Below are 16,524 nucleotides of genomic sequence, written 5' to 3' on the forward strand. Positions count from 1 at the left end.
AGTTATGTTTTACAGGGTTCCTACTGGTGCTTGAAATCCTTGAAAGTGCTTGAATTTCAATGTTGTGTTTTCAAGGCCTGAAAAGTGCTTGAATTTTTGTTTAACTGCTTGAAATTATAACAAAATTGGGATCAGACTTCACTGTATAGTGTAGTTATTACATGGAGAAATAAAATCAGTAAGATGAAACATAACTAGATGTTTACAGCACGATACATGTACATAATTGTGATTAAAAAGCGGAAAAAATAATTATGAGTATATATATATTCCTGTAGATATTTTACCCCAGCGATAAGGTGCTTGAAGATTTTGAAAATTACCCTTGAAAGTGCTTGAAAAGTGCTTGAATTTGACCTTGAAAAATGTGTAGGAACCGTGATATATACAATTTTAAAAAAAGGTGAAAGGTGCAGCAGTATGAGGTAAACATGATTCTTGAAAGGTGCATTGTTATTGTGGTTATTATTAAGATAAGATAAGATTATCCTTTATTTCTCCCTCAGTGGGGAAATTCACTCTGTGCAGCAGCAGTACACTTAACACACACATGCAGGGAAAGAGTAAAAAAAAAAAGTGAAAAAATATATAATTACAAAATATAAACAGTATATACATTGGAATGAAAAATAAAAAGGTAGTGCAGTACAGGAAAAGAAAGAAAAACAGTGCAAAAAAAAAGCAGGTAGGATATGTGTGAGGTAGACAGATATTGCACATATGGTTATTGCATATGTTATTATTGTCCGTTGTTACTGTGAGCAGGCCTGGTTGTATTATTAATAATAATAATTGTATTATTATTGCACAGTGATTGATTACTCTGAGACTCTATGAGTGATGAGAGTTCATCAGAACAGAGTTCAGACAGACTGTGTCCTGGGTGCGAGGGCTCTGCAGAGATGCTACCTGTTACCTAAGGAGCAGTAATGTTACTATGATGCTGCTCAGGAGAGAAAGATGAAGGACTAACTGCTTGTCATGGAAGTTGGACTGTAAAATACTGCAATATTATTTACCAGGGGAATAACGTTAAATGTTGTTCACATTTTTAACCATGGTTGTATTTTACTTTAAAGTCACATACGTGGGCGTAATGGCACCTGTGGGATTCCACCAGTTCATATTCACGGGGAAAACAACAACTAAAAAGCTCTTGAGCAGCTAACCTCTTTTCACTTGATGTAAACGTCTGTTTTTCTCAAGTGTGTAGAAATAGATATACATATAAAGAATGATGCAACACAAACATCACATCAGGTAAAGGCATACACATGTTGCTTCGTCCTTGGTTGGTTGTTTTAAATTGCTTAGCTCTTGAATAGCCCTGTGTTGAAAAACATTTTTTTCCGATTCTAAATCGATTATCATATTAATTCCTAAAAATGGATTCCTATGTCTAAAGATGTTTTTTTTTTTTTTTTTCCCATCATTACATTACAACTTTTGGTTGTTGTTTTTTTTTGGTAATGTTTTGTTGAACACGAGAATAACTGGTGCCATGTTTTCGCCTTTAAATCTGTTTAAAGGTTTGAAAACATTACATTTTTCAGTTATAATTTCATAAATTGTGTATATTTCATTAATTTATATACTGTCTTGGGGTTACATTTGCATAAAATGCTAAAAACTAAATTCTCAAAAATTAAAACCGAAAATGGAAAAAATTAAAACAAAATGTGGGAAAAAATAAAAACGATTTCATACGGCTCCTGTTTGCTGCCCTTGATCTGTTTGGTTATTCTGACCCACAATGTTTCTGAAAGCAGTTCTATCAGCATTCTGGGAGGTGATTGGTCCTTACAGCATCATTAGCTGCCAATACTTGCTGTTGAATCTCAATATAATACTACTAGTTTTAATATGTTGTATAACTACAGTCATATCATTCATGCAACAGCTCAAAAAACAGTTTTACTTTGTGAGCCGGACCGCTGATCCCGTCACAACCGTGTTTATTAGTTGTTTTTTTTTAAATATCTTTTTATTATTTTATAATAGGAGCCCCGACAAACATTGACAAAACAAAACAAGAAAAAAACAAACAAACATCCAAACACAGACAAAAATTAGATGCAGACAATGGTTAATAAATACAGTGAATACATGAGATAACAGCAACATTTTGACCAAAAAAAAAAAAAAAAAACAGTTTTAATAACATTAACCAAAATCGATATCAGGATCCTCGTCTGTATTTGTTCCAACGTCTGGTTTGTGTTGTTTCAGGAGGACATGGCTGCTCATGTGGGAGCATCCCGCACTCCCCAGGAGGTCATGGAGCATTACGTCACCATGTATATCCACGGAAACCTGGGTAAGGCCTGTATCCCCGACAACATTCCCAACCGGGTAACGGACCACACCTGCCCCAGCGGGGGGCCTCTGTCCCCCAGCCTCACCACCCCGCTGCCCCCCCTGGACATCAGCCTGGCGGAGCAGCAGCAGCTGGGCTACATGCCGCTACGCGACGACTACGAGATCGAGTACGACCAGGACGCGGAGAAGCTCATCAGCGGGCTGTCCGTGAACTACGACGACGAGGACGTGGAGATCGAGATGAAACGAGCCCACGTGGACATGTACGTGCGGAAGCTCCGAGAGCGCCAGCGGCGTAAAAACATCGCCCGGGACTACAACCTGGTGCCCGTGTTCCTCGGGAGAGACAAGAAGGACAAGGAGAAGGATAAGCCGGGGGGTGTTGGAGCCGTGACGGCCTCTGGGGCCGCGGGCGGAGCGGCGGTGGGTTCTGGAGCGGCGGGATCCGGCTCCACGACCGCGGCGGGGTCGGCCACCCCGAGTACCCCCAAGAGAAAGATCACCAAGGAGGAGAAGGAGCAGCGGGTCCGGCTCCGGGCCTTCTGTCAGTTCATGGCCCATCGGGAGTTTGAAGACTTTTTCGAGAACATGCACAAGGAGCGAGTGCTGAGGGCCAAGGTGCGCGAGCTGCAGCGCTACCGGCGCAACGGCATCGCGCGGCTGGAGGAGTCGGCCGAGTACGAAGCCGCGCGCCACAAGCGGGAGAAACGCAAGGAGAACAAAAACGTGGTCTCCTCCAAACGCGGCGGAGCCGGAGGGGGGCTGAGCTCGGGGATGGGACTCGGGAGCGGAGCCGGAGGAGGAGGAGGAGGCGGCGTGGGAGGGATCGGAGCGGGAAGCGGGATCAAAGAAGAGGGCAAAGATGGGGAATTTGCAGCTATTGAGAACCTGACGGGTTTTGAGCTCTTGTCGGACAGAGAGAAGGTACTGTGTAATTCTCTCAACCTCAGCCCCACGCGCTACCTGACTGTGAAAACCATCATCATCAAAGATCACCTGCAGAAAAGGCAAGGCATTCCAGCCAAGAGCCGACTACCGAGCTATCTGGACAAGGTTCTCAAGAAGCGCATCCTCACCTTCCTCACGGAGAGCGGCTGGATATCCAGAGACGCCTCCTAGCGTTTGTTTCCCATCCCTCGAAGGCGGCGGACGATTGCGGGTAGCCGATAAGCCAAATGCTCAAGGGGCAGGACAGAACTACAGGCTTTCACGATCTACTCTTACAATTGTTTTTCCAGGGTTAACTTTGTGAATATGTACATTTGAAAAGGAAAAAAACTGATGACTCGCTGGAAAATGTGATATTTTCGTAACAGATTGAAGTACAAATGTAAGCATATATTTTTGCATCTGAAAGGCCTGAGGATAGCTAATAGCTGTGGGTGCAACGTGCTTTTCTGCCTACAATCATTTGAAATGCCAGTGACGGTGCAGCTTCAGAGTTGCTTTGGGGTCTTGGCAACGGATTCTTGCAGATATTGATATAAAACCAACAGTATGAATTGGAATAGGAAGGAAAAGGGGTTTCTTGGACGTGCAGTGTTCCCGGTTGAATATTTCATGACGTTGTGATACACCCCCTGAAGTGCACTTGGGGACATATCCTGAGTGAAACATGGCTGCAAACAGAATTTTCCGGCACTTGCTCATTGTACACCTCAATCCAGGCTCACACAGAGCTGCTCATTTTAATATTTACACTGATTTTATTTCACTGCCACTATAGTTGTATCAAAGCTGGGTTGGCCGAGGAGGAAATGCCAAAGAACAGGTTAAAAGTTTTGGAAAAAGCAAACAATTTCATATACAGTTTGATTTGTCTTTCATTTAAGGTTTCCTGACAGACTTTGTTTCCCTTTTAATTGTGTGAAATACTGTCTATACTATACCGACACTATCGGCTTTCAAACACTGCTAAATCCCTTTGGCTTTGGGATAGAAATATATGACAGGATTTAAGGTTTAATTGTAGGGTTTTAAGTTTGTAAATTTGTTTGGAAACTCATGGAAATGCGCGTGTAGTTAAAAAAAACCTTTCAAATCAGAACTTTTAACTGTATATCAGCATCTACATCAGCATGACCTTAACGTTGAACAGAAAATAGGAATTTGACCCAATAACCTCGATTATTGTATCATCTTTGCATAGCTTTGAATGTTTTGCTGTTTTCATGGCACAATACAGGTGACAAGGAAAGTTTACAAGTTTGGCCGCCCACTTCTTTCAGCTTCCACGGTGGAGTGTAAAACAGATCCAGCAGCCCCTGAAGTGGCTCGTTAGTTTTCACCAACTACCTTCACTTAGCTTGGAGGACAGAACCTAAACCTCACAAATGATCCTCATCAGTTTTCAGCTCTGAATGTTCTTTTGTAGGTCAAGCCGAGCAAGTGCCCTCACGTTGTTGAAATGTAAGTCACATTTTAGTCGTTTCACCACCGGAACTTGTGCTAAAATAGAAGAAGAAGAAGACACGAGAATGTGTGAGCCGATGCTGGAGAATCTGCCTGTGTCTCTCTATCTCAGATGTAGTCATCCTCTAGGGTTGTAATACAGGTCTGGAATGCCATTTATGTTTTGTTGCATAGAACATGTATCACTGCACTGACATTAATATACAGTTTTGGTCCAGATTTTACTTCGGATTTTTAAGATTCAATTAAAAAAAACAACAATTGATGGAGCTGGATGCAAATGCATACAAAAGTGGTTCAACTTCTGCCATGTTTAAGATGCTTTCCTTGCTCATCGTGAGCCATTCCTTTGAATCCGGCCCGTTAGAACAGCTACGGCACGGAGGACAGTGTTCATGCAGCCATCAGCAACCGCCGGAGTGCAATAGTTGCATTGATCCTGGACAGAATTAAGGCCCAACAGATGCACTTTTCCATCTACTCTTGTCATAGTTTACAGTGCCTCCTTCACGTCTGAGTAGAGTAGAAACAAATGTGCAATCTGAGTTTGTAACTTTACAGGAATATGTTTTAATGAGCCCCCAACAACATGAGCCGTTAACCCAGTCGGCAAATGTTTTCAGAATTGGATGTTAGACCGGTCAGATCTCAGATCAGCTTAAATCCCCGTAGTGGAGTTTTATTGCAACTAAAAAAATGCTTTGCTATAAACTCAACACACACTGCAGATGTGAAATAATTAGGTTTGTTTGCAGTTGTGGACAAAGTTAACATAAAGTTACCATTTCAACTTAGACTGTCATGATTTGAGCACCTTATGTCAACGGTAAATCTGAGCTGTCGCCATGGCGACCATGCCAGCAAGAGTGAGGGGGGACTCGTCCGGCTGTCACAAACCGTCTTCAGCTAAAGTTTGTACAATTACCAGGCTAAATATATGTGTGCTGGTTCTATCACTGTGACAAGGTTGGTTGTTTTGTTTTTGTAATTTTGTTTTTTTGTTTTTTTTTGGGGGGGGGGGGGTTATTGGGCTCCTTACAAAACCTTATCCAGTTCTTCTGATTCTTTTAGTTTGAATTGGCAGTTAAAGTACCATAAGTCCAGGCATGCAGGGGAAACGTATTTATGTGATGTAAGCCAAAAAAAAAGACTGAAGCAGTTATTAGATACGCAGCTAGGTAGCATGGTTGTTTCATCCCAGTTCCTTTTTAGGAGCAGATTTACAATATCACACCGTTAGGTTCAGGGTCAGCTCTCCCTCACCTTCAATATCTTCTGGTTTCATCATATCAGCTCTTGCCTAAAACTGCTGAACAGAATGTCAGTGAAAGACTATTTCATAGTCTTATTTTGTACAGTATATTCCTCATATGCTTAACACACTTTAAAGAGATGATTTAATCCATTTAAGCACCAAGCCCTCGGTGCAGTTGCACCCCGCTCCCATCTATCTGTCGTCTCTTTTCCAGTAAAAGTGCAGAAGTATTTTTTGGTAAGGAGAATGTAATGTTTAAATAAAGTTTGGGTGGGTCTGGGGGTATAATGGTGGGATTTGTGGAATTTACAGTATTTTTGTCATGGAAATTTTAATACGTTTTGTATTTAAAAGAAAATGGAGGACAATTGAGAGCATTTTATAAAGCGATACTTCCACTGATGGAATACTGTCTGCTGTCATGGTTCATGTCTCATTGTGTTGAGCTGGTTTGCTTTTCTATTACTTTGTTGTTTATAAGATATGGATATGTATTAAAAATGCATATTTTATAAAACTCCTTATTCCCCACTGTAATTTTAAGGTTTTGAGGGTTAAAGGTCAGACAGGATTTACTGTCGAGCTCTAGACAAGAGTTGCAGGTTTATGACATCACAGTATTTGCCTTTTTTGAGCTGGAATTTGAAAAGTGCTTTCTGAAATTAGGAAAAGTAGAAATGAAATAGATTTTTTTTTTTAATGAAGAGCTGGATCTTACAAATCTTATTCAATTAAAAAAAAGACAAATGGAAATCAGAAAAAAGTAGCTTTATAATATTTGGTGGAGTATAGACGTGAGCACAATTCTGAGGCCCTTTTATTCATGAATCAGTACTTGCTTAGTGTCATAGTTTCATATGCACACATTAATGAAGTCATACGCTTGACATTTTAATGGGTCAGTGTTAAGAGTTTGGCATTCAGATTATGTTCTTTTAAGAAGCTTATGCAGGGCCACAACCTTTATATACGTCATGGTTTAATTGTCTTCAAAATCTTTTGTTGCTGACAGTAAAGTCAGAGTTGGTGTAAAGTTCTCTCCAGTCCATCTCCTGCACATATTAGCACTTGGATTGGATCTTAAATCTGGATGTTGCCCCTTGGGCAGGGTGTGTACATCACTTAATTCACATTTCTGCTTTATTACTCTGAAATGGGGCTTCTGGAATCACATCACTCCAGAGGTCATTTTCAAACTCCCATGCACATCAAAGTATCTTCTTTTCATTAACCTTACTAATTCAACTGTTTGGGAAGTTTCACAGGAAAAGGTAAAGGCGTTTTCCCTTCTTGCTCTTCTAATAATGATGATGCACTGCAAAAACTCAAAATCTTACCAGAAATATTTGTCTTATTTCTAGTTAAAATTTTTCATTTTTAGTCAAAAAATCTCATTACACTTAAAACAAGTCATTACCAGAAAAATAATTTTCACTTGAAATAAGTAGAAAAATCCGCCATTGGGACAAGATTTATCTTCCCATTACAAGGAAAGAAATCTTGTTCCACTGGCAGATTTTTCTACTTATTTTAAGTGAAAATCTACTTGAAACAGGTGAAAATTGTTGTTTTTTTCCAGTGATAAGTCTTGTTTTAAGTGTAATGAGATTTCTTTGACTAAAATGAGACATTTTAACTAGAAATAAGAACTATTCTTGTTAAGATTTTGAGTTTCTGCAGTGTGATGGTAAGATCTAGGACCAACCATCCAGAAGCGGAGGATACTACAGAGAAAAACCCACAACGGGTTGAAGGAAGAAGAGACTGACTAGAAATGTTTACACTCAAGTTTACTCTTCAATAAAACTCATTCATGTCAGATTGGAGAAGAAAAAAAAAAAAAAAGGTGACAGGAAACAGTAACATCACAGAATTTGCACATTATTCTTTTCTTAACAGTATTTATTTCATGTAGTTACCTCAACAATAATTGTATTCTGCTCTAACTGGTGACCCAGACTGTAATGCTGCCCTGGAACCTGAATCCAACTCCAGTTAAAATTATACTTTAAGCCCTAGAGGTACTTTTGAGTATTTTTTCACTGCTGCCTACACAAGATTGTTTCATATTAAACACTTAACACTTAAATCACATTAAATCATTTATTGTAATGCAGTGACATGTAAATGAAGGTTCACAAATAATTCCTTTTCAGATTTACAGATCACTATTCATCACTACTGAATAAAGTTGCCACATTGACGTCGGACCAGTTGTAGCTTACAGCCCTGATCATGCTTACCTGATAATGATTTCTTTCTTACTGAAACTGCAATATAGTCTATCTCTGCACAACCTATTAAATCAGAGGCCTTCCCGAACATATTCATGGAATGAAGTTCAAATTCAAAACAAGAAAAACATAATTAAAGAGTATCATCATCATCATCATCATCATCATGGCTTTAAACTGAAGTCTGGGATGGAACAAGAAGGACCTCCACTTTTGAAGTTTGTATATCCAATCTTTCCTTTTTAAAAACAGCACAGACAAACTTTTGCCATTTTTAGCACTTTGGGTCCCCCGACAGGTGGTGGAGCTAAAGCTGCTTTTACAGACCCTAAGATTTACTTTTGTTTAATTTTTCCATGGTCAAACTCTCAATTTACTCCAGAATTACTTGAAGCCTGTTGCCCTGACCTTGTTTCATTGTTGCTGATATGTGACGTACCGCTGCAAAACATTATGCAGTTGTACCAGCAAGACTGGCGTGGAGAATTACTTTTGCTGGTTTTTGCCAATACTGGGGGCTGAAGACTGCTGCAGCTAGTTAATACAAGTAAGCACATACAGGACTGTCTCAGAAAATTAGAATATTGTGATTTTCTGTAATGAAATTACAAAAACGTCATACATTGTGGATTAATTACAAACTGAAATATTGCAAGCCTTTTATTATTTTAATATTGCTGATCATGGCTTACAGTTTAAGAAAACTCAAATATCCCATCTAAAAAAATTTGAATATTCTGGGAATCTTAATCTTAAACTGTAAGCCATAATCAGCAATATTAAAATAATAAAAGGTTTGCAATATTTCAGTTGATTTGTAATGATTTTTTTTTTTTTTTTTTTTTTTTTTTTTTTTAAATTGCATTACAGAAAATAAAGAACTTTATCCCAATATTCTAATTTTCTGAGACAGTCCTGTACTCCTTCAAATAAAAGTGAACAAACGTGAACAAAAGTCATTTGTGCTGCTTTAATAATCTGTCGATATCTGGAAGAAAAAAAAAAGAAAGTCACCTCAAGTCTGGTAACATACAGGAATTTGAGTGAAAACAATGTCCTGTGCCTGAAAAGCATATCTCTTAAAATCGTTGGATGGTGTCCGTAGAGAAGCGTTGCTTGGGTCCCGTCTCTGAGACACCCCGGGGTGCTGCCAGAGCGATGGGAGGACCTGGAGCTGGGTGCTGTACCTGAGGTCTTCCATTGTCCAGGCAACGACACCATCGACCCTCCTCATCAGTTTACTTGGCCACGCCCACCAACGCTGGCCTGAGGGTGCGGCCGTGGAGCTTGTAGCCCACTTTGGTTACTATGGCGACGGCGCCTGGCTCTTTGCCCTCCACCGGGGCGTGGAAGAGCGCTTCGTGCTCGTAAGGGTCGAACTTCTGGCCCTCCGGGTTGAGCCGGACCAGGCCGTGCTTGGTGAAAACCTTCTGGATCTGGACCTCGGTCATCACCAGGCCGTCAAACAGGTTCTTCAGGTGCGGGTTCTGGCTCGTCACCTCCTCTTTAGGTACGCTCTCCGTGGCCTTTTCCAGGATGTCGGCCACCTCCAGCAGGTCCTTGCAAAAGCCTTGGATCCCTTTGTGAGGGAAAGACATTTGCATTAACACACACATTTTCACATGATGCTGCTGACAGAAAGAACCTGTAACTAGTGATGAACAAATGATGCTCCGTGAGTCACTGAAGATTTCCAGCCCATCACTTCACTGAATAGTAAAGTGATGGGCTGGAAGGGATGCATGAAACACTGAATACTGCCATCTGCTGTGTAAATTAACACATGACAGGCAATGCCATATTAGACTCATCTGAGTTCAAATTTATGAATAACATTAGTGACGATGACCAGGGACATGGCTGTTCTTCATTAAACTTGTACAAATATATATATGACATTCTACACTATTCCTACATCATAATCTCTACTTATCAAGTTATTCTATGTTTGTTTTATTCACTAATCAACTGACTGATAATTCGCCACAAATGCCGACACATCCAGTGTGGCGGCAAATTCAAAGCATTTTTATGAGAAAGAAATATATTGAATGAACCAATTGGGGAATTAACTAATCAGGACAAACATAGACCTCGCTTGTCATTGGTCACATGATTTCCATGTACGACACATTTTTTCAATTTCAATTCAGGTTTATTTATAGGGCGTAAACTACAATGCCAGTTGTCTCTAGGATCTTTCCAGAGACCCAGAATAGGATCCCTGAGCATTTATTACATTAACAATGGCAGGTAAAAAAACTCTAGTGGGGGAAAACCTTAAACTAAACTGTGGCAAGAAAAACTCCCCTTTAGGAGGGAAGAACCTGGACCAGGACCTGGATCATAAGGGGGGAAACTCCTGCTGAAGACCAGCTGGACAGAGCAGGAAAAGAGAAATCTCTTTTTTGAAGAGAGGAGAGGCACAGATACAAGCTCAAATCAATGCTTAATCCAACACACCCACTTTAAAGCCCAGTTCATCTGTCTCATCACTACCTGTAACTACCGTTTCTCTCTGTAAGATGAGCCTATCTGAAGACGTCATTAAATGACCCAACACACAGAAAGACAGGCCAACAGGAGAACACAAAAAGTGTGTTGACTTTGCATTTCATTTTTTAATAAATTCTCACGCAAACCTCTAACCAGGCAACTTCACTGTGGGGAGAAGAGATATAATGTCCATGTCATGTTTGCCATCATTACCCACCACATAGGCTGATTTTGTGCTGACATTTTTATTCTAATATATTGTCACGGGTCTTGTTTCTGCAACTTTTTTTGCTTTTAGCTGGTATGATATATATGCTTTTATATGCTTTAAAGTCTTGCCAGACCTTAAAGCATATAAAATTGCTTTAAAGCATACAGGACTGTCTCAGAAAATTAGAATATTGTGATTTTCTGTAATGCAGTACCAAAAAAAAAAAGTCATACATTCTGGATTCATTACAAATCAACTGAAATATTGCAAGCCTTTTATTATTTTAATATTGCTGATCATGGCTTACAGCTTAAGAAAACTCAAATATCCTATCTCAAAAAATTAGAATATTCTGGGAATCTTAATCTTAAACTGTAAGCCATAATCAGCAATATTAAAATAATAAAAGGCTTGCAATATTTCAGTTGATTTGTAATGAATCCAGAATGTATGACATTTTTGTTTTTTTTTTAAATAACATTACAGAAAATAAAGAACTTTATCACAATATTCTAATTTTCTGAGACAGTCCTGTATACAATTGTGAGCATGTGGAGAAGGTGCAAAGATGAAATGCAAAGGGCATTTTTACCATATAACTTAGCATCTTCTACCATCCTTTGACTCCTTGTCCTCAAGTTTTCAGTGTCTGCTAAGGCCCTCTTGTACTTTTCCTGGAAGGAAAAAAAAAATCATCAAGACATTTAAAAACTCCTAACATTTTATTTTAAACAATACATTTACAGTATTCATTTATAATTTAATACATTATACAAGAAAGAAGTTATAGTCAGACATACACACTATCAAAGCCAAATTATATTAATTCATCTAAAGCTTTCAAATATCTGCCTGTCAGATAGGGCTGGGCGATATGACCTCAAATCAATATCAGGATAAATTGGGCCGTTTTACCTCGATAACGCTAAATGCACGATAAACGCGATTGTATGGTGTACCTTTGGTCGCTACTTTCATGAGGCGTTTAAACCCTGTGCACAGAATGTGTCCCATTGACCTTCAGAAGGAACACATTTGACTAAATAGACCGTTTACTTTATTCCATAACAAAGAAAAACACTGCAGTGGCCGTTGCCTATTCACAATATTCATGCTATATTCAATAATTAGTCTTCGTGCTGTATTCATTATTATTATTGACATTAGTGGTCTCATTCTGCTCTAAACAAACAAAAACCATTAAATAAAGAGACACATTTAGCCTCAAATTGGCCCCCTGAACGGTGGCGGTTTGTCTGTCCCCGTTTGTGTTTGTTTAAGAGTGATGTGTGTTATAACCTCCGATAAGCATTCATGAAACGCTTGAAGCTGAAACTCAGACCTTACCCCGCAACAAAACACATCTAATTTCTGATTGGCTGATTGATTGGTGGCTTGAGACAGCTGCCCTGAGCTGAGAGCACACAGTAGTGTAGCTTCACTCGTTTGCAGGGGTCTGGTGGAGTTACTGTGAGGTAAAGTTAATTTCTCAGCGTGAGAAATGCCACGTGGAAACTTGTTTAAATGCGCAAGTCTCACGTTCAATGCGTGAGTGTCCTGTTATTTTGTCTGCGTTTATGTCAGCTGCCTCTTTGTTAGAACCATCAGCCATTTTATTGGGTTTCCCTTCTCGTTCAGACTGGATAAGTAGAGTCACGTGATTACAGACACACTGTATACCGTCTTAAAGAGGAATGACCAGCAGCACGCAGTCAAAACAGACAAAAACACGTTCATTTTATTATAATTTTTTTTTAATCAAAGCACCGAATTTACCGACATGGGGAGTTTGACGTCGGTTATCGCTGTGAATGTTGGTAACTAGTGATGCACCGATTGTTCGGTAACCGAAATTGTTCGGCCGAAAATGGCAAAAAAAAACACTTTCGGTGTTCGGTGGAATAAGTGGGGAAAAAAAACGAACAATTAATAACGGCGTTGTAAAATAAGGAAATAGACTGGCCGCTCCGTTCCGTAACGTTGCGCACTACATAAATCGTTGGCCAACCAAAAACTAACCCCATAAGAATTTTACCTAATAGACTGGCTGCTCCCGTAATAAATCGTTGGCCAACCAAAAACTAACCCCATAAGAATTTTACCTAACATTCACCAGGAGGTGGAAACAAAACAACATAATGCTGGGAAATTTTTAAAAAATTCATTTTTTTGTGTTCAATAAATATTTTCTACCTTGTAATTTTGTAAAAGATTTTTTTCTTTGAAAAGCATACCTAAATCAAATGTATTTTATTTATGCAATGGTGAAAAAATTGGCAAAATAAATGAAAAACTGCTGAAGAACCATGTTCGGTATTGTTCGGTATTCGGCCAAGTGTTTATTATTATTTTCGGTTTCGGTTTTGGCCACAAATTTTCATTTCGGTGCATCACTATTGGTAACAGTACATTTTCGGTTTATCGCCCAGGCCTACTGTCAGAGTAATTCAACTCTACTGGAGGTTGGTCTGACTCTGCAACCATCTCTGACTGACCGTCATGTCCTTGAGTTGCTCTTCCAGCTGAGTCTTCTCCTCCGTGAGGACTTTCTCTGCTGCACCTTGCTCTGTCCTGTCAGCTTCCTCCTCTGACCCTGGGCCATTCTTCTGCTGGGTGGCTGTGCATAGCAGTCGTGGAGATGCTCTGCATGAGAAGGACATACGGCGGTCTGCTGTCATACCATGCAAGTTCAAAAGTTAAACTGGTTAAACTTAGTGTAAATAACTCGTATGTATCAATGAAAGGCACTGGAGTGGTGCACCCCATAAACAGAGCTGAAAGCTCAATTTCGAGTTCAAGCCCATAGCTTTTGATGAGACAAAAATGAATAGCTAAATTGGTCAACAGATTGTCTTATTCAAATGCATCTCACCAGTGAAGATACAACAGACAAGATAGCAGAGGTGTATAATCCAGGTGCCATAAAGTAAAAATCGTGTCCAGCAGTTGTTCCAACCGGTCACTAAACCAGTTCCTCTGCAGGTAAATGGTAGGTCCTTAGTGAAAACACCTATTCTAAATGTACAGGATGATCCAGAAACACAGCAGGGTTTTTACTTTATGGCCTCTGGATTAAACACCTCTGCAAAAAACAACCAATTCCCATGGTACAAACAGCAGAAATTGCTGTAGCATTGTCTTCACGTGCTTCTTCAGAGGGTTGGAACAACTGCTGGACAGGATTTTTACTTTATGGCACCTGGATTATACACCTCTGCAAGATAGTGACCTTTTGATTATCTTAAAACGGCTTGATAGCACCAACATCAACGTAAGAATGGCGGCTTGTATGGTATTTGCACTAAGTCCCGTTTGTAAGTAGCTTTATACATGCGTTTCCCAAGAATCAACAGGTTGTACAAAGACCTTGATCCCTGCAGGTTTCAGCAGCCCGGTAGAAGGTGAGTATTAGTTAATATTTATTTCGGTCAATCACAAACATAAAAATCAACAAACAAGATAACACAGGTTTTTCCCTGGTCAACATTGTGATTATTTTGACCGAAAAGGTCTGGGCTTGAAGCATAAAGCTTATCTTGCCCACCTTTTAACAGAATAGAATATACAAAAAGAACAAATGAAGCATAAGTCTACACAAAATAATAATAATAGTAATAATAATAACAATAATGACGATGATGATAATAATTATAGTAATATTAATAATAATAATAATAGCAATAATAATGATAATAATAATAATAATAATAATAATAATAATAATAATAATAGATAGCTCTGAAAAGATGCTAAAGAAACCCACAAAACCAATTTAGGTTGTCATTTCATCTCATGCATGTGTACATTCTTCTTTGTTTGCTTATTGTGTTTCTAAACAAAAGACATGATCATTGACTTTCGAAAAAACAGTGCTCCCAACCAAGAGGTTACAGTTTTAAAGGGTCAGACAGTGGAGTGTGTCAGCACATATAAATATCTGGGAACTGTCAGACAACAAACTGAACTTTGAGGAAAACTGTCAAGCTGTGTACAAAAAGGAACGCCAGCGCCTGTTTTGTTTGAGAAAACTGTCTAATTTTAACATTTCCAGGACCATGCTGATCTTGTTTTATCGTGCTTTTATAGAATCAGTTTTATCTTTCTGTCTTGCTTCATGGTTTGGAAATGTGTCCCTTAAAAACAAAAACTGTTTAAACCAAATCGTGAAATGGTCGAGCAAGCTGATTGGTGAGTCTCAGCTTCAGCCAGCATCCCTGTTTTCTAAACAGTTACAGAGGATAGCTGGCTCTATTTTAATAGACAACTCCCACCCTCTTAAATGTGAGTTTCAGCTGCTCCATCAGGTCGGAGGTTCATGGTACCTGCTTTTAAAACCAAACGCTACAAAAACAGCTTTGTACCAGCAGCCATCAGTGCTATTAATAAGTGAGGGAGCTGCAACATAACTTTGTATTTATGTTTTGTATTGTTTCCTTTATCTTGTTTTTATGAAAAGGCACATTTTTTATCCTTTGGCTTGGTTTTAATATTTTAGTGTTTTTATCTACTGATGTTTTAACTTATCTAGATTCTTATCTTGGGGCCGTCCTTCTTGTTCTTTTAGCCAAAGCACTGTCGTCACTTTATCTTATCCTGTGTTGTTGAGTGTATGGTTTTAGATTGAATGAGGAGGCACTCACTGTGAACCAAATTTACCCAAGGGTACAATATATCTATCTATCTATCTATCTGTCCATTACCTTTGCTTTGAATAATATCTTGTATGCTTTTATTGAGTTTGCTAGTTTAAGGTCGTTGTGTAATGAGTTCCACAGTTTTACTCCTAAAACAGATATACTGTTAGTGTGACTCCATTCAGAAACTCTGACCTCTTATAGAGCTTCAAACTGAACAAAGGATCGATTTTAACTGATACAAATGCAATAATAACCTGGTTCTAGTCATTGAACCAGGACACATGTGAGTTACATCATCGGCCCATGCAATGACACCCAGCAATGTCACACACTCTCCACGGGCTGGACCGACGTCTCAGTAAGTCAGTGTGTAAACACACTGACATAACTTCACAAGCCTTCGTTTATGTAGGTACACCTGTATGTAAAACATGTTAAATGTGGAGGTAATCATGGTTTTCATGTGCGGTAGGAGCTAGCCAGCTAACCGGTAGGGCTGCCAGCAGCAGCTTCCAGTCACACCAAGCCGAGCGTTTCCCGAAAAGACGCTTATCGGAGGATGGAGTCGTTTAAAAGTGCTGCTCACCTTAGTAGCCCGGAGGAAATGATGAGTGAGTAGCTCTGTCTCACTGCTCGTACACACACACACGCCATTTTCCAAACGTACAGGTGAAAGCCACGGCGAGACGCACGCTGACGGGGATGACCAGCGTGCTGGTCACGTGGTGCTGGCTGGACCAATCAGAGGCGAGCCTGGGGGGACGCTCCGGGAGGACCAATCAGAGGCGAGCCTGGGGTTCCGGGAGAACCAATCAGAGGCGAGCCTGGGGCTCCGGGAGAACCAATCAGAGGCGAGCCTGGGGGGACGCTCCGGGAGAACCAATCATATTCATCAAAGCGCCTGACGTCGGGTTTGTTTGCGTAAAAGTCAAAGAGTCAAAGGTGAGTGTCTTTCTAACA

General features: G+C 39.8%; 2 protein-coding genes across 2 annotated transcripts in view; one reads left to right on the plus strand and one right to left on the minus strand.

Moving 5' to 3' along the window:
• The window catches only part of tada2b (transcriptional adaptor 2B), a 7,466-nt gene extending 995 nt beyond the window's left edge, over window positions 1-6,471 (plus strand). Inside the window, exon 2 of the mRNA XM_061710480.1 lies at window positions 2,230-6,471. Coding sequence (XP_061566464.1) covers window positions 2,230-3,438 — 1,209 coding nt within the window. The 3' untranslated portion in view covers window positions 3,439-6,471. The remainder of the gene's footprint in view (window positions 1-2,229) is intronic.
• Window positions 6,472-9,060: 2,589 nt separating this feature from the next.
• On the minus strand, window positions 9,061-16,283 carry grpel1 (GrpE-like 1, mitochondrial). Its single transcript, XM_061709932.1, has 4 exons — window positions 16,151-16,283; window positions 13,423-13,570; window positions 11,520-11,601; window positions 9,061-9,799 (listed from the first exon to the last, which is right to left on the minus strand). Exons 1-4 carry the CDS (start codon window positions 16,216-16,218, stop codon window positions 9,459-9,461), a joined length of 639 nt encoding a protein of 212 aa, XP_061565916.1. The 5' UTR covers window positions 16,219-16,283; the 3' UTR covers window positions 9,061-9,458.
• Window positions 16,284-16,524: the final 241 nt, after the last annotated feature.

Source organism: Cololabis saira, chromosome 20 (assembly GCF_033807715.1).
Source record: "Cololabis saira isolate AMF1-May2022 chromosome 20, fColSai1.1, whole genome shotgun sequence".
NCBI classification, from domain to species: domain Eukaryota; kingdom Metazoa; phylum Chordata; class Actinopteri; order Beloniformes; family Belonidae; genus Cololabis; species Cololabis saira.

Coding starts and splice junctions, on each gene's coding strand:
- grpel1 (XM_061709932.1), bottom strand. CDS start 16,218: ATGGCGTGTGTGTGTGTACGAGCAGTGAGACAGAGCTACTCACTCATC. Junction 13,571..16,150: donor ATTTCCTCCGGGCTACTAAG/GTGAGCAGCACT, acceptor CTTCTCATGCAG/AGCATCTCCACGACTGCTAT. Junction 11,602..13,422: donor AGCAACTCAAGGACATGACG/GTCAGTCAGAGA, acceptor TTTTCCTTCCAG/GAAAAGTACAAGAGGGCCTT.